Here is an 18,340-nt window from a genome sequence, read left to right on the forward strand (position 1 = left end):
CCAAGGAGCAAAGTACAGAAGCAGAAAGGCAGAAGAACTGACTCATCCTCCTCACTCACACTTTCACCAGGCAATCACAGGTGTGAAGCAGAGGTCAGGCACATTCACCTGGCACAAATATCAGTCCCCAACCTATACTTTTACATGGGGTACATCCTACACAGCTCCCCTAGCCTATTCTCATAGCAGAGGTGCTCCAGCCCTTGGATCATCTTTGTGGCCCTCCTCTGGACTTGCTCCAACAGCTCTGTGTCCTTCTTATGATGGGGACAGCGGAACAGGATGTGTTCAAAGGTCCTTTAGATGTGACACTTAGCAATATGGTTTAGTGGTGAACTTGGTAGAGCAGGGTTAATGGTTGGACCTGATGATCTCAAGGGTCTTTTCCAACCTGAATGACTCTATGATTCTATGATTTTGAAGTTGGTGAAAAAGAAAGTTATGCAGTGAGTATTTCCATGTCATTGTTTAATGTGCACAAAACCAGCACAAAGCAGAATCTTTTAAGTAATTAATTAGTGCACTTTTGACGTCAGAGCAAGAAGCTGCATGAATGCATCTAAGAAAGGTCCTGTTCTCAACACAGATTCAGAACACAGCATACTTTCCATTCCAAACTTCTCAATTACTCTTTATACGCTGCCAAGATGACTGCTGATATTACTGAATTATTCCACATGACAAAAAAAAAAAAAAAAAAAAAAAAAAAAAAAAAAAAAAAAAAGACCCACAGGGCAAAACCATAAATCAAGGAGGCTGCTAACAAAAGCTTTCCCCAGCCGCACTACCAGGCACTATCAGAAGACTGTTCAGGACACCAGATTTGTTTTTCAAATCAATCTATATATTCATACCAAGCTTGAAAAGCTCATAAGACTCCACAAAATCTCTGGGCATTCCGCTCAACCTTCTACAACCCTCACATCAAAGAAGCTTCTTCTCATGTTGAGAAGGAGTTTCCTATGACTGAGTTTGCATACAGTGCCCCTCATTCTATCACTGGGTACCACTGAAATGAGACTGGCTCCCTCCTCCTGACAGCCATCTTTTGGATATTTGTAGACATTGATAAGGTCCCCTCTCAGCCTTCTCTTCTCCAGACTGAAGACCTCTTCTCCAGACCCTTCACCAGCTTTCTTGCCCTTCTCTGGACCTGCTCCAGCACCTCAACGTCCTTCTTGGAGCGAGTGCCTCAAAACTGAACCCAGCACTCAAGCTGCAGCCTCACCAGTGGTAAGTACGAGGGGAGAATCCCTGCCCCGATCCTGCTGGGCACAGCTCCCTCAGGACTGTGCAGGCAGGCTATCCTGACAAGCTGGTGATGCAATGGGGACCCTGCACTAGCAGAACACCTGTGTGACCACTCCCTGCCCATGCACCTTATGACCAAGCTCAGTGCTAAACCAGCACCAGACAGGAATAGGAATTCCCATTTTCAAGTGAAATTTCATGACCAAAGAAGGTATCTGTATTTTTCAGTCAGAAAAGTAGACACCTTTCACAGTGGCAATTTTTATGACAAAAGAGTAAAACGTAAGTAATTTTAAGAAGTTGGGATGACAGCTACTTTTGGTTTACAATCCCAACTGTAATTCCTAAATTCTCAGATATCACTCCCTTTATGGCAGATCATAAGGTGTTAACTTAGGAAGACAGAAAAACAAACTGGGAAGGCATAGCTTTTGCTTTTCCACAGACCAGTAACTCCCAAAGATGTCTTCCAGAACAACTGAATTTTCTGCTTCCATGTATTTTAAACGAAAACTAGAGAACCCCTCAGCATTTTCATTATGAGCAGTATTCTCATATTCCAAAATGGACAAAGTGCCCTTGCTCAAATTTTCCAAAAACTAAATCCACTTTTGGCAGCAGTTAAGCCACCGGGGAAAAAAATTTAAAAATCAGTTTAAAAGCCAAGGGTTTGGGAAAAAAATGAGTCTTTGGAGACTTACAAGCACAGATGCACCTGGGACATATCAAGAAAAGTATGTCCAGCAGGTCAAGAGAGGTTGCCCTCCTCCTCTACTCTGCCTTGCTGAGACCACACCTGGAATATTGTGTCCAGTTTGGGACTCCCCAATTCAAGAGACAGGGATCTGCTGGAGAGAGTCCAACAGAGAGCTACAAGGATCATGAAGGCACTGGAAAATCTCTCCTATGAAGAAAGACAGAGACCTGGGGCTGTTTAGTCCAGAGAAGAGAAAGCTGAGAGGGGATCTTATTAATGTCCATAAATATCTGAGGAGTGGGTGACAAGATGAAGGTGCCAGGTTCTTCTCAGTGGTGCCCAATGATAGGACAAGGAGCAATGGCCACAAGCTGGAACACAGGAGGTTCCATATCAACATGGGAAAGAGCTTGTTTACTGTGAGGGTGCTGGAGCCCTGGAGCAGACTGCCCAGAGAGGTTGTGGAGGCTCCTTCTCTGGACACTTTCAAGACCAGGATGTGTTCCTGTGTGACCTGCCCTAGGTGATCCTGCTCTGGCAGTGGGGTTAGACTTGATGACCTCTAGAGGTCCCTTCCAATGCCTAGCACTCTATTATCCTATGACATAGAATGAAAAGTAGCCACTGACTCCCAAATTCTTCAAACACCAGCTGACCTTGGATTTTGTTACAGATTATCTGCAACTGTTGGAAGAAAAAGCCATTCAGTAAACAGCTTATCTGCATGAGAGGAAGGAATTTATACTCATTGGGAAGAAGTTTACATCATCACCCACAAGTGGCCAACACAGAGCATCCCATGAGCAGCCAAAGAGAAGCACAGGCATGAAAAGTGAACTGAAACTGATTGAAAAAAAGACCCCCTTTCCAATCCACAGATTCATTCTTTTGTCCAATGGGTGCACTTTAGTGGTCATGCCCAGTGCAAAAGTGATTTCTTATCTTCTGGCAGATTAAAAAAAAAAAACTACACCGGGCAACTAAACACAGTAGTTACACTGGAGCTGTTATTTCCTCTCTTAACCAGAAATATACAAACATTTGGGGGAGTATATAGCTCTGTTTATCTAAAGCCCTTTTCTAATCTGTTAGATCTCTGTCCAAATGCAGCGGGAGACATCAAAAACCTCCTCAAAACTCCCTATTAATAACTGTCATTAATGTTATGTCTAAACAAGGCCTACATTTATGAATCCAGGGTGGTGTTTGAACTACAGTTGTCATACAGAAGGAAATAATGCACGATGGTAAGAAATACCATTCATTAACTTTTAATGGCTAAAACAAGACCACCTTACTTCTCAATATCTAGTTTTCCATCTACAGACTGGAAGGAAAAAAAACAGCTGTCTCATTTTTCAGTAATTTATTAGTTTGGATTGGCATAAGTAACTCAAATGAAAACGGGTCCTGCCTACCCACAGAAATAGTTACCTATAGTCACAAGAGATTCATAGAATCATAGAATGGTTTGGGTTGGAAGGGACCTTAAAAATCCTCTAGATCCAACCCCCCTGCCTGCCATGGGCAGGGACACCTTCCACTAGCCCAGCTTGCCCAAGGACCCATCCAACCTGGCCTTGAACACCTCCAGGGAGGGGGTATCCACGACCTCCTTGGGAAACCTGTTCTAATGTCTCACCACCCAAACTGTAAAAATATTTCTTCCTAGCATCCAGTCTAAATCTCCCCTCTTCCAGCCCAAAGCCATTGTCCCTCCTTCTATCGCTACAAGTCCTTGTAAAAAGTCCATCCCCAGCTCTCCTGCAGCCCTCTTCAGGTACTGGAAGGATGCTCTACATCTGCCTGCAGCCTTCTTCAGGCCACACAGCCCCAACTCCCTCACCCACAGGAGAGGCTCTCCAGCCCTCTGATCATCTTTGTGGCCTCCTCTAGACCCCCTCCAGAAGTTTGATCATTATCCCAGCATTTAACAGTAAGTTTCAGCCTCAATTATTGTAAATTTCTCCTCTAATACTTTGTTTACAAACCAGTTTCAAATACATGTTTTTGTTTTATTCACTCATATAATGAGAGGTCCCACCCACAGGTTATTTTACTAGGACAGTACCCCCTCCCTGGAGTTGGTCAGGGCCAGGTCGGATGAGGCTTTGAGCAACCTGACAGGATGAGGGGCAATGGCATTGAAGTGGAAAAGGGGGCATTTAGACTGGAGATTAGGAAGAAATTCTTTCCAGTGAGTGAGGTGAAACATTGGAACAGGCTGCCCAGGGAGGTGATGGATGCCACTCTCTGGAGGTGTTCAAGGCCTGGAGAAGAGGAGACTCAGGGGGCACCTCATCACACTCTACAACTACCTGAAAGGAAGTTGCAGTAAGGTGGGGGCCAGGCTCTTCTCCCATGCAACTGGTGACAAGGTGAAAGGATGTGGCCTGAAGCTGCACCAGGACAGGTTGAGGTTGGATGTTAGGAAGCACTTCGTCACAGAAAGGGTAATTAGACACTGGAATGGACTGCCCAAGGAGCTGCCATCCCTGCGGGTGTTTAAGGAAAGATTGGATGTGGCACTTAATGACATGATCTAGTCAGTGGGGTGGTGTTAGGTCATAGGCTGGGCTTGATGATCTCAGAGGATTCCAGCCTCAATAACTCTGTGATTCTAAAAGGCCACACTGGCTGAGGCCTTGAGCAACCTGGTCTAGGGGGAGGCGTCCCTGCCCATGACAGGGGGTTGGAACTAGATGATCTTCAAGGTCCCTTCCAACCCAAACCATTCTATCGATCTATGACAATACCAAAAATAGTTTGCACTGCATTTAATAACCTACAGAGCATCAGATGTGTAACCTGGGATGCCATGGCTTTTTGATTCTCTTCTACAGGGTCCTCTCACTTCACACCCTTGCAGTCCCCACTTACTGAAAACAACAATCCTCACTTCTTCCAAAACTGGGTCAACAGCTAGGAGTCAACCTGGCACACACATAAGGTTTGTGAAATGTCTACTCCTCCTTTACTCTAGCAAAGAATTTTTTTCCCACCGTGGTGAGCAGGGTCCAGCTGCCAGCACACCCAAGGTCCCATACCCAAAATGATTTCCCTCCTTCTGCACAAATTTAGCTAGCCTACATTTTCACCTTGAAGAAATTCTTTCCAGTGAGTGTGATGAGACACTGGAACAGGCTGCCCAGGGAGGTCATGGATGCCTCTGCTCTGGAGGTGTTCAAGACCTGGAGAAGAGGAGACTTGGGGGGGACCTTATCACACCTTACACATTTTCACCTTGAAAATGTATTTCTTTGTTAAATATGGTGTGTCACAGAATTCCTAGGTGGCACTGATCTCCAGTTTACTCCAGTACGAAAACTGCAAAATCAAGCAGACATTTCTGAGCTATTTTAAGTTATGTTATTATGCTGCTGATTTGGCATAGGCACTTTTAAAGAAAAATAAATAATTCTAAGACTCTCCCCCCTCACAAGATAGATTGTTCTAATATTTCAGTGGTTGGTTTGCTGTGGGGTTTGGGGTTTGTTTTTGAACAGAAGGCACAGCCAGACAGAAGACTGATAGAAAAGTAAGCCTCTGGCTCATTTAATTAGAGTTTGCTTTAAAAATCTGTGATCATTTAAAGGTTCAAGCAGTGTTAAAGCACTTCATTGCCAAATGAACCAGCTCAACCCAACAAACATGCTTTTCCAGAGTGACTAGACTTGCCTGATGCCTGAAAGTAGGAAAACAGTAATTTGGTGACATGAGAAAAGATCCCTAAGAGGGAGGGAATAATGCGAATGAGACTGGGAAATGTATACTTAGGAAAGCCACATGTAGAGACAAAAAAATGGTCCCAAGAGTGCTCTCATGCTGAAATACCTGCAGCAGTGAAAATAGAACATGTTGTGCTCAAAGAAAACCAAAACAGCACCAGGGCTAAGCATTCAATCAACACATGGTCCCCAAGCAGCACAGAAAAGCCAGATAAAAATTACTGGGCATTAAGCAGAACTTCTCAGTTGCCTCCATTAGCTGAAGAGAAAGATACAAACATGACTCCTCAACACCTTTGCTTCACACACTGCTCTACACTACCTGGGGAACAGGTAGGTCACCCAAACTAAGAACCTGGACCACATCACAGGAAAGAATTTCACAGGATGTTGCTGCTGGAAAATCTGACACCAGCAAGCATCAGCTTGCTCTTAATTAAACACTCAGCTGACGACAGCAGCATCATGGAAAGCAGCTGTTTTGGGGTGGCTGATCCCACAGAGAGGTGAAGATGGTGGCAGTAGAAATGTCAGAAGATTGCATTAATGGTGATACTGGGACAGTTTTTACAACACATACTATTTCTAATAACCTGCAAAGGGCCAGAGCAAAGCCACACTGACAGCCTTCCCTGTCCCTGCCCTCCCCTGAGGGCTCACTGGGAAGGGCTCAGCCTCCTCAGATGCTACATTAGGTATCTGCATTATTTCAAGTCCTTATACAACTCGGTGACTGAAATAAGCAAGGACAGTTATATATAGAAAATATAATTCACATATATATAGTTTACATATAGTTTACACATATAAGGTTTAGTTATAAAGACAGCCTGCTGTCAAAGTGAGCAGTATTAAGAAAAGTGTAGCCAGCAGGTTGAGAGAGGTTTTCCTCCCCCTCTACTTTGCCCTGGTGAGACCACATCTGAAGTACTGTGTCCAGTTCTGGGCTCTCCAGTTCAAGAGAGATAGGGAACTACTGAAGACAGGCCAAGAGAGCCACAAAGATGCTGAGGGGATGAGAGCAGATCTCTGAAGAGGAGAGGCTGAGAGACCTGGGGCTGTTTAGCCTGAAGAAGAGCAGCCTGAGAGAGGATCTTCTCAGTGCTCAGCAAGAGAAAGGGGACTGTAGCCAGCAGGGCAAAAGAGGTGATTCTGCCCCTTTGCTCTGCTCTTGTGAGACACCACCTTGAAAACTGCATCCAGTTCTGGTGTCCCTATCATAAGAAAGACACAGAACTGTTGGAGCAAATCCAGAGAAGGGCCACAAAATGATCCGAGGGCTGGAGCACCTCTGATACGAGGATAGGCTGAGGAAGCTGGGGTTGTTCAGCCTGCAGAAGAGGAGACTCTGGAGGGGCCTTAGAGGTGCCTTCCAGTATCTGAAGGGAGCCTACAGGAAGGCTGCAGAAGGACTTTTCATCAGTGTGTAGTGACAGTACAAGGGAGAATGGCTTGAAGATGAGGGAGAGGAGGTTTAGATGGGATCTTAGGAAGAAGCTCTTCAGTGGTGAGACTCCAGAGCAGGCTGCCCAGGGAGGTTGTGGATACCCCTTCCCTGGAGGTATTCAAGGCCAGGCTGGATGAGGCCTTGAGCAGCTGAGTCTACCTGAGAGGGGTCCCTGTCCATGGCAGGGAGGTTGAAGCAGAGGATCTCTAAGGTCCTGTCCAACCCAAGCCATTCTGTGATTCTATGATTCATGCCCCCATTGAATAGATTTGAACAGGTCATTCCATGCAAGGTGTTAGGATACCCCAGGCTGGCACACTGCTTGAGGAAGCCTGCCTGGAAGGAAACAGTTAAAAATATTAAAAAAATCTAAGGCATTCATGAATGATTCTTGAAACAAATTAGGCATTTTTACAGGAAAGGCCAGAACTCTCCTTTGTTTTATGCAAAACTGAAATGGTACCAGGTGTCCTAACCTCACTTTCCACTGTACTTTGAACAGAGCTTTGACACCATGGCTATAGGCAAGCCACAGGCTCTGCTAACTACCCCACTGCCAGCAGTTCTCTTTCTTGCACCTCTGGCTTTGGGCTGGCTGGCCACAGAGCATGCTGAGGAGCAGCAATGCCTGTCTGTTGTGATTTCAGTTGAAGTCCATGTCAGACAGGTCTAACACAGAGTCTCTACAATGTCCTTGTTCCTTTTTCTCAAACTAATATGGGGATTTTACCACTCCCAGTTTGTGCTCAGGCTCCACTGAGTGTTGTGCCCAAGGTGTTTGCCAGGGGTGACTAGAGAAGAGCTGCTCAGGTAACAAGTTCAAGGTCCTGCACCTGGGTCAAGGCAATCCCAAGCACAAATCCAGGCTGGGCAAGAAGTGGCTCAAGAGTAGGCTTGAGGAGAAGGACTTGGGGCTATCAGCTGATGAAAAACTCAGCACAAGCAGGCAACAGCAGTGGCAGCCCAGAAGGCCAGCTGTGTGCTGGGCTGCATCAAAAGAACTATGACCAGCAGGACCAACCTGTTCCAGTGTCCCACCAACAGATATGGGGCAATGGACTGCAGCTGGAAGAGGGGAGATTTAAACTGGAGATTAAGATGAACTTCTTTACAGTGAGGACGGTAAGACACTGGAACAGGCTGCCCAGGGAGGTCATGGATGTCCCCTCCCTGGAGGTGTTCAAGGACAGGCTGGATAAGGCCTTGAGTGAGCTGGTGTAGTGGAGTTGTCCTGGCCCATGGCAGGGGGGTTGGAACCAGATGATCTTCAGGTCCCGTCCAGCCTTAACTGTTCTATGAATGAATTTATGAACATCAGCCCAGATCTCAGGGCTGGAAAGAGGCCTGCAACTGAGCTCCCATCCTTTCTGATCACTTGGGAAACATCACCTCTGGAGGCTGGCCAGAGCATTGAACGGGCATTAACAGTTCCTCAGCTCCTGTTCCTCCACCATGAGGCTGGGAAGAAACTACTTTTTCAGCAATGTTTTTAAATCTGCTTTCACCATTACAAAAGTGCTCTAAAAATACAGAAGCTTGCGTGCAACACCCAAGCATAGTGCTGGAGAAGTGTCAAAAAGGCATTAAAACTTCAGTGACAAGTGGAAAGAGATTACTGAAGAGCGAAACGCTCAAATTTCAAGAGCCTGACTTTTGTTTCCTCTCCACATTTTGTATCCATGGGTTTCAAACACACAGCTCAGGTCAAGGCAGCAGTGCATGCAGACATTGTTCAAAGACTTCCAGAAGTGCCTCTGAACTCACAGGACAGAATACTTGGCAGCTTTCAGAATAGTAGAGGTTTGGGAAGAACCTCTGGAGATCATTGAGTCCAATCCCCCTGCCAAAGCAGGGTCACCTAAAGCAGATGACACAGGAACATGTTCAGGTGGGCTCTGAAAATCTCCAGAGGACACTCCACCATCTCTCTGGGCAGCCTGTTTCAGTGCTCTGCCACCCTCAAAGTAAAAAAGTTCCTCCTCATGTTCAGATGGAACTTCATATGCTTAGGTTTATGCCCATTACCTCTTCACCTGTCACTGGGGACCACTCAGAAGAGTCTGGTCCCATCTTCCTGACACCAGCTCCTTAGATATTTGTAATCACTAATGAGACCCCCTCTCAGCCTCCTCTTCTCTGGGCTAAACAGCCCCAGCACTCTCAGCCTTTTTACTAAGTAAGGACTGCTGTCAGCTACAGGGGTCTTCCACCGTCCACATCCAACACCACAGTCTTGAGAAGTAAATCTTTTACAGAAGGTACCTTGACCACAGCAGAGTTTTATAAATACTCTACTTCTGTGACCTCCCTCTTACACAAGTAGGCAACTTGCCCTTGCCAGAAGGGCAGCTGGTTGAAAGGAGAAGCAGATGACACACAGGTATGCTTCTGCAACCCTGCTGATTTAAATCCACATTCCCAAGGCTGTGCTTCTCTGATTACTGCCGGGCACCAAGAGATATCATCCATGATCAAGGCCCTTTGTGCAGCAGCACTAACCTAAAACATCTCTGGGCTGCCTCTCAGCACACTGCGTTTCCACAGCTGTCTTTAGAGGACTGAGAGTTGATTTTTGGGGCATTGGTGGGGTTTTTGTTGTTGTTGGTTAGTTGGTTTTGCCTTTCATGTTCCATATATATTCTCCAGAAATATCTATCTGTGGACCCAACTTTGAATGTCACCCACACTCAGAGAAGGCTTCCAGAGAATTATTTCTTACAGTTATGTTTGAGGCCATGCCTCAAATACTGGGTTCATGTTTGGGACCCTTACTACAAGAAGGACATTGAGGTACTGGAGTGTATCCAGAGAAGAGCAATGAAGCTGGTGAAGGGTCTGGAGAATGGGTCTGGTGAGGAGCAACTGAGGGCACTGGGATTGTGTGTCACAGCCACACAAACATTACATTCATATTTGAAGGACTGTGATAACCCCTGATCACCATTTTACTAAATGGTGTCTGTGTTTCAAGTTCCAATATGTGGATAGAATAGATTTTTCAGACAGGAATATTCAGACTGTTTCTCTTTTGCTGCAACAGAACATTTTATTCTCACATAATAAGAAACCTAATATTGAGAGCACTGTAAAGCAGTAAATTGTTTTTATAATGCAATTTAAGCTCACGTTGTCCCATAATAGTAATAAAAAAAAAGACCAACAAAACCCCCCCCGCCAAATGTCTGTCAATAAAATGGCTGCATTTTTACTTTTCCCCACCCAAGACCACATTCCTACACTGCATCAAAAAAGTACACACAAAATAACAGGTCTAAAAAATTAGCAGTAGAATCAACCAGTGCCCAAGTTGCAAAGCTTCACTTACTCTCTTTTTAAACCCTATGATAACTTCAGATTTCAAATAGTGAATTACTAACTTTCTCTTCTGAGGTCAGACAAAAATAAGTCCTAAGGCAGCTTATTTTCCCTATTTAGGAGAGTCAAAGCAGAGCAATGACAAACATCTGGCTATGATTCTTTCTGGAATTTTGACTATTTCTTCTCAGCCAGGGAAGAAAAACACTGAGCTGACTAACACAGCATCTCGATTCCTTCAGCACACTGCTTAATAGGATTCAGAAGCAGCCTGTCCTCCCACTTCCCACATATTTAAGCTGTTAATACTTTTACAGCACAGAGCGGGGAAAAAAGCCTTTATGAAAGGAAGGTCTAGGCAGGGGAAGGGAGAGCAAGGGCCAGGCAGCTGGTGCCAGAGCCTGCCTGTGTTGGAGAGCCCGCAGCAGGCTGCCCTGTCCTGCCAGAGGAGCTGGCAAGGCACTGGGCTTTGCCAGGGCCCACAGGCACGACAGCCTCTCTGAAAAGCCATTTCACACGAGATGTTTTCCAGTGCCCACAGCACACTCTCCATTTGTAACAGACAGACTTTCCTTAGGACTGCTCAGTAACAGCATTTTAAGCTGCAGAATTCCTGCTTCAGCCCCAGTGAAGTCCTCATGGGTACTAACACCCCTGCAAGGAGTTACTGATAAGCAGCATTTCCAGCGTGCACAAGCTGAAAACAACTCTCTTCCAAACCACAGGAAGTCACAAGGCATATACAAGCTGTTGGATTGTTTCCTCCACTGCCTCAAAAACCTCCCGTGGGCCCAGCCCAGCTCCTGATTTGGCTCCCCACTGCAGCAAGTCTTGGCTGCATGCTCCAATGGCCAATGGTGAAAAAGGGACATCTGAAGAGGTCCCATTCTCATGACAACTTTTCAATGGCACAGGCCTGACCACTGCACAGAAAGCAGAATAACTAAGCAGTTACTTTAAATATATGCATGTAGAGAAAGAGTAACTAAGCATAGTTATTCTACTCTAAACGTATGGCTGGAAAGTAATTTTGTGCTTGTAATAGCACAATTTGTAAATATAAATAAAGCAAGGAAGAGTCCTATAGGTGGCCAGCAAAGACAGTATCACTATGGTACAAAGTAATCACCAAGTAGCTCTTTTCAACTTAGTATTGAATTAAGCCACTTAAATATTGTAGTAATATAGTAGTAAATTTCACAGGGTACATCAGTAAACTCCAAAATAGATAGGTATGAGCAGTGAAAGACTGATACCTAACAAAAAAATACAGGGGTGGAAGGGGGGAAGTGTAATTTAACTTAAATATATGGGAAAAATTATTCACTTTGAAGGTGACAGAGCACTGGACCAGGCTGTTCATTTCAACTCTACCATGACCCAGAAAGGTTGGACCAGATGATCCTTGGGGTCCCTTCCAACCTGTCATTCTGTGATTCTGTTTCTGCTCTTTTCTGGACAATTTCAAAACCCACCTGGACATTGTGTTCCTGTGTAACCTCATCTGGGTGACCCAGCTTTAGCAAGGGGGTCGAACTGGATGATCCCCAGCAGTCCCTTCCCACCCCCCACCATCCTGTCTTTCTGTGTAATCTTGTTTGAGTAGCCTCATGAATGGCACTGGAGTATAAATGTTTCCCTCCAAGGCCACCCACCAGAGCCAGAAGGAGAGGGACACATCACACAGCACCACAGGCACGTGGAACACTCTCCATCTTTCATGTACTCACTAACAAAGGGAGAAAAGGTACAAGCACCTTCAAGAAAAGAAGTCATGCACGGGGAAAAAACAGGCCTGGTGGAAATCCAGAAAAAAGAAAAAGTCCCAACAAAAAGAAAAAGCATTTTGCTAAATCCTAGCTTCACAATATGAGGCACGATCCTGGCCCACACAGAAAAACCTGAGGCCATGGTGAGACTGCAGGACAAAATAAAAATCCCAATACAGTCAGTTAGTATTCTGGGCTCTGTCAAGGGGACTGTGGCCAGCAGGGCAAGAAAGACAATTCTGACCCTTTGCTCTGGTGAGACCCCACCTTGAATGCTGCATCCATTTCTCATGTCCACATCATAAGACAGACTCAGAGCTGCTGGAGCTAGTCCAGATGAGGGCCACAAAGATGATCCAAGGGCTGGAGCACCCCTGCTATGTGGACAGGCTGAGGAAGATGAGGTTGTTCAGCATAGAGAAGATTCCAGGGGGACCTTGGAGCTGCCTTCCAATACCTGAAGGGAGCCTACAGGAAGGCTGGAGAGGGACTTTTCATAAGGGTGTCTAGTGACAGGACCAAGGGGACTGGTTTGAGGCTGAGGGAGAGTAGGTTTAGATTGGGTCTGAGGAAGAAGTTCTTCAGTGGTGAGACTCTGGAACAGGTTGCCCAGAGAGGTTGTGGATGCATCCTCCCTAGAGGTGTTCAAGGCTGGGTTGGATGAGGCCTTGAGCAACCAACTCTAGTTGAGAGGCATCCCTGCCCGTGATGGGGAGGTTGGAGTAGATGATCTCTGAGGTCACTTCCAGCCTAAGCCATTCTGTGATTCTACGAAACTTAAGGTAAATTCAAACCAACGCAAAGCTAACTCATACTGTGGATGTGTTTTATTGAGAAGCAAGTTACTTCATTATTTCTAGAAAAAGAAAGAACACACTTCTGTGTTCAAAGCAACCTCACAAAGAGCAGCACAAAAGAAAGAAAAATCTAGTCTAAGTGTTCTCACTGAGTAAAACAGGCAGGCAGACCCAGCTGGTTTTGCTGAGCACTAAGAACTGTAGTCTGACTTTATATTGCCTATTGCAGCTCTACAGAATTCATTCCCCAGGAGGTGGAAAAAAGAAAAATTCAACTATAGGATAAAGTCGGAGTATTTCTCTCTCCCTATTTTATGCTCAAGTAGACAGAGAAGAGGAAGTACAGGCAAGTGAAGAGGAGCCAAGTTCTCCTCAAACAGAGTTTGGTAAACTTGAAGCATAATAATCTAAACTTCTTTTTCAAGGGTACTTCCTCATAGCATAGAGCATAAATCACCTAAGAAAAGCAAGCCCATGTATTTCCTACCTAAGGAACACCATAAAGACTAAATATTAAACATCACATTCTGGCAGCAATGCCATGAGATGTCCTGTAAGGTTATGCAAAGAGAAAACTGGGTCAGAGAGGCAGGCCTTCTAATCTGCCTATCTACAGACCATGGAATCATAGAAAAGAGCCTGGCACTTTCATCTTGGCACCCACCTCTCAGATTTTATAGACATTGATAAGATCCCCTCTCAGCCTTCTCTTCTCCAGACTAAATACCCCCAGGTCTCTCAGCCTTTCTTCACAGGAGAGATGTTCAAGACCCTCAATCATCCTCATAGCTCTCCATTGGATTCTCTCCAGTGTATCCCTGTGTCTCTCAAACAGGGGAGCCCAAAACTGGACACAGTATTCCAAGTGTGGTCTCACCAGGGCAGAGTAGAGGAGGAGAAGAACCTCCCTAGAGCAGCTGGACACACTTTTCTTGCAGCACCCTAAGATGCCATTGGCCTCCTTGGCCACAAGCCAACATTGCTGTGCTCTTGTGGCCAAGAGGGCCAATGGCATCCTGGGGTGCAGCAAGAAAAGTTGCTGACTATGGACCTTTTTGTGCTCAGTGCTCTACAGATGAACAAATGATGACCCCTTCTCCTCACTGCTTATGACATCAGGCAAAAGTTTCTAAGTTTTTCAGTTCTGACTGACCTCCTAAAGAAGAACAGCACAGTATTAAATACAGCCTCAGCAAACTAGCTGCCCAAATGTGGGTGTTTCTGTGGATGTCATGACCAGAGACTGCTTTCCAGATAAAAAGAGAAAATTAAGATACTTCCTAATTATGGGAAACCTCTCTTCACGATGTGAAATAAACAACAACATGGGTATGGCATTGTGGCCCTAATTAGGGGATGCAGCCAAACATCTTCTTGCAGAAGGTAGGACCCTGAGGGACCTCAAAAGCAGGGATAAACAACCTATGTTTGAATGAATGCTGAGGCCTTTCTCACAGGTACTGTTGCCACTGCCTTCTAATGGAGATGATACCAAGCTGAGTGGTGTGGCTCATAAGACCAAAGGATGGGTGCCATACAGAGGGACCTGGACAGGCTGGAGAGGTGGGCTGAGGACAATCTCATGAGGTTCAATAAGGCAAAGTGCAAGGTCCTGCACCTAGGTGGGGCAATCCTTGATATCAACACAGGCTGGGAGATGATGAAATTGAGAGCAGCCTTGCAGAAAGGGACTTGGGGGTTCTATTGGTTGAGAAGCTAGACATGAGGCAGCAATGGGCACTTACAGCCCAGAAGGCCAATGGTATCCTGAGGTGCATCAAATGAAGCATGATCAAAAGAAGGTGATTCTGCCCCTCTGCTCTGCTCTGGTGACATCTCACTTGGAGTGCTGTGTCCAGCTATGAGACACTCAACACAAGACAGACATGGACCTGCTAGAGAGGGCCACAAAGATGATCAGAGGGCTGAAGCATATCTCCTATGAAGACAGGTTGAAATAATTTGGGCTGTTTAGCTTGGAGAAGAGAAGGCTCGGGGATATCTTAGAGATGCGTTTCAATATCTGAAGGAGACCTACAGGAAGGCTGGGAATAGACTGTTTAGAAGGGTTTGTGGTGCTAGGGTGAGGGGCAATGGTTTGAAAGTGGAGCAGGGTAGATTTAGGTTGGACATTAGAAGGAAGTTCTTCACAATGAGACTGATGAAATACTGGAACAGGTTGCCCAGGGCTGTGCTTAAGCCCCATCCCTGGAGACATTCAGGATCAGACTAAATGTAGCTCTGGGCAGCCCCATCTAGGTGGAGGTGTCCCTGCTGACTGCAGAGGGGTTGGACAAGATGACCTTTCAGGTCCCTTCCATCCCAGTGTGAATCTGTGAAGCTACAAAGAGAGGGAGACAGTGGTGCAATGCAGAAAAGGGTCAGGTAGTAGCAGCTGCGAGGGACGACAGCTGAACAGGTTGAGTCTTACTGCAACATGTGAAATGGGGCTGGAAAGGCTAAAGCAAACAAGAAGGTGATCACAAGAACGAAGGTGTGAGATGTGGTGGTCCTGGATGGGAGGAGTTTCAGCTGTTCAGTTAAACAGTCCCACCCTAGAGACTGCACAGAGTGCCTGCAGGAGACAGCCCGCTACAGGAATTGAAGGAGCCAGAGGTCAGTAGAAACTACCTCACTGCTCAGACAGCTGAGACTGGAGTATGACTCACAGAGGCCAAAAAAAAAATAGTGTCAGTGTGAAATTTATGGGGTTTACCATGAACATGCAGCTTGATGCTGACACACAAATATCCAAACCAGGTCTCAGCAGGCAAAGGCTGAAAAGGGCATAGAGTCAAGAATGTTCCAGCAGGTGAAGGAGAACCAGGTCAAGACTGTTTGAAAAACTCAAGGTATTGTGAGAATAGTGAGCTACAAGGACTGAGGGGATCCAGGGGAGGGAGCTTGGAGAACATGGAGAGGCTAAGACAGAGCTCCAGCACAGGACCACAAGGCCACCCAAGCATCAGCAACATGAAGGTGAGAAGGCTTTCTGAGGTTGTCAGTCAAGCACAGCCAAGGACTTCCAGCAGTAGATCAAAGACAAGGAAGCAGGCTTTGACTGCCAGAGAGAGCCAGATAAGAGTTAGAGAAGAGGATGAGGAGGGTAAGGTACTGAGTCAAGGGGAAGATTTGCATGAGAAAAACAGACAGTTGGGACAAGTATGGCAAGGAGAAGAAAAAGATCTACGTTAATATACAGGAGAATTCTAGTCAATGAATCCACATAGTAAAGCAGGAACTGGGAGTTACAAATTCTTTCTTGATTTTCACAGCTTCCAGGAAACTTGCACTGATTTTCAAAATTACAGAGGTGGAGGGGAGGGGGCTTGCTTAGTTTTCTCCATTTGTTGGGTCTTTTTAAGAATCAAAACACAGAAGTGCTACTGTCTACATCAACTTAAAAAATAAAAATCACATCCCAAACAGAAGGTGTTTTGTTTTTTTTTAAGTATACTCTATCACAATCTAAAAAAACAACCAACCAGGCTTCTGCAAGGGATGTGTCCCCTGGACAGTGATCTGCAAAAGACATCCCCACAGGCATCTTTTTCCACTCTCTTTGAAAAACCTGTTCATGTCTGTGCAACAAACTAAGGCCACAAGTATTAACTATAAAGTCACAGAATCGTGCAATGGATTAGGTTGGAAGGGACCTCAGAGATCATCTACTCCAACCTCCCCATCATGGGCAGGGATGCCTCTCAACTCAACCAGGTTTCTCAGTGGTCTCATCCAATCTGGCCTTGAACACTTCCAGGGAGGAGGCATCCACAACCTCCCTGGGCAACCTGTTCCAGAGTCTCACCACTCTCGTACTGAAGAACTTCTTCCTCAGATCCAGTCTAAACCTACTTTCCCTCAGCTTAAAACCATTCTCCCTCATCCTGTTGCTAGACACCCTTATAAGAAGTCCCTCTCCAGCCTTCTTCTAGGATCTCTTCAGGTACTGGAAGGAAGCTCTAAGGTCCCCCTCGAATCTTCTCCAGGATAAACAACCCCAGTGCCCTCAAGTCTATCCTCATAGCAGAGGTGCTCCAGCCCTTGGATCAGCTTTGTGGTCCTCCTCTGGACTTGTTCCAACAGTTCCATCTCCTTCTTATGAGGGAAAAGCAGAACTGAATTCAGTATTTGAGGTGGGGGTCTCACAAGAGCTGGCCACACTTCTCAAGTCAATGTGATACTAATGTAGAATATGAGATAACTGAGCATCTTCACCAGAGCAGAGCTTTTTCTAACAGATCTTTAGGCAAGTTAAAGCCTGAGCAAAGTTAACATTGAGAAGGAAACAAGAATCTGAAGAACAAACATTTCTGAGAAGAACCACTCCAATTTGAGCATGGTTTTATTTCTAAAGGCAGATTTCCCCAACTGCTAATTAAGCAAATCTACTTTTAAACACAGATTTTCAGCAACACTGTCACCCCCCTGCTGCCTGCTTCCCACAGTGTGGCAAAAAGCAAAAACTTCCAGATAGGGGCAAATGTACCTGAAGACGATACAAACCATTGAAACAATTAACAAAAAGTAGTTAACTAATACAAACCCCTCTTCTGCTCTCCCCATTGCCAAAATCAACAAAGCTTCAAACAGCTCAGGAAGTTTGGAAGAGAGTCAGTTGGCGTTCCCCCAAAAGCAAGTAACAGTTAAAAGTTTTCTTGATAAAGTGTGTGCTTGCATTTAAAGTCTGATAAAAACACAAGACACCTAAAAGACTTCAAAAAACAAAACCTGCTACTCATTTAGCCACTTGTAAGCAGGTAAAATCCACCAGGAATCTTTACTCAGGTATCACCTCAAAGCAAGCCAGCTCTGTGCAGCAGCACATCCTGTGATCTTTACACCACCAGAGTGCATGTGAAATCAGGTGTAAACCTCTCTTACCTCGATCTCAAGAACTTCCACTGTGTTGTCCAACATCTTTATTCTGATGGGTAGGTCCCGCTCATGCATTTTGGCAGGTGATGATGCCATTGCAGTAGAAAGGTTCTGTCCTGGCTCCAAGGTGCTCACTCCTGTGGTCTTCTGGACACCCAAACGAGAGCCAGGAGTCTGCAAGACTCTGTAGGTTCCTTCTATCTCTCCCATCTTCCATCAACAAGCAGAGGATAAAGAAACCTGGAAGAAAATAGAGGATTACAGCATGAAAGATGGCTTTCCACCAATATGCTGTATGAAAACACCACCCACTGAAGCACAATCACAACAAAGTCCTTATTTAACGCTCTCTATAACGTCATCAAAATTAATAATAAAGTTAATGAAACTCTGGTCAAAAATCCAGCAGCTGGGGAAAAAAAATAAGTGGCAAACATCCCCCAAACGGTTCCAAAACA

General features: G+C 45.5%; 1 protein-coding gene across 2 annotated transcripts in view; it reads right to left on the reverse strand.

Annotated features, from left to right (window-relative positions):
* Positions 1 to 18,092, reverse strand: part of FARP2 (FERM, ARH/RhoGEF and pleckstrin domain protein 2) — a 66,106-nt gene extending 48,014 nt beyond the window's left edge. For both annotated transcript variants that reach the window (XM_054385834.1, XM_054385835.1), the window contains exon 1: positions 17,889 to 18,092. In XM_054385834.1, coding sequence (XP_054241809.1) covers positions 17,889 to 18,092 — 204 coding nt within the window. The remainder of the gene's footprint in view (positions 1 to 17,888) is intronic.
* Between the last annotated feature and the right edge of the window lie 248 nt (positions 18,093 to 18,340).

The sequence above is a fragment of the Indicator indicator genome, chromosome 13, assembly GCF_027791375.1.
Source record: "Indicator indicator isolate 239-I01 chromosome 13, UM_Iind_1.1, whole genome shotgun sequence".
Lineage (NCBI taxonomy): Eukaryota > Metazoa > Chordata > Aves > Piciformes > Indicatoridae > Indicator > Indicator indicator.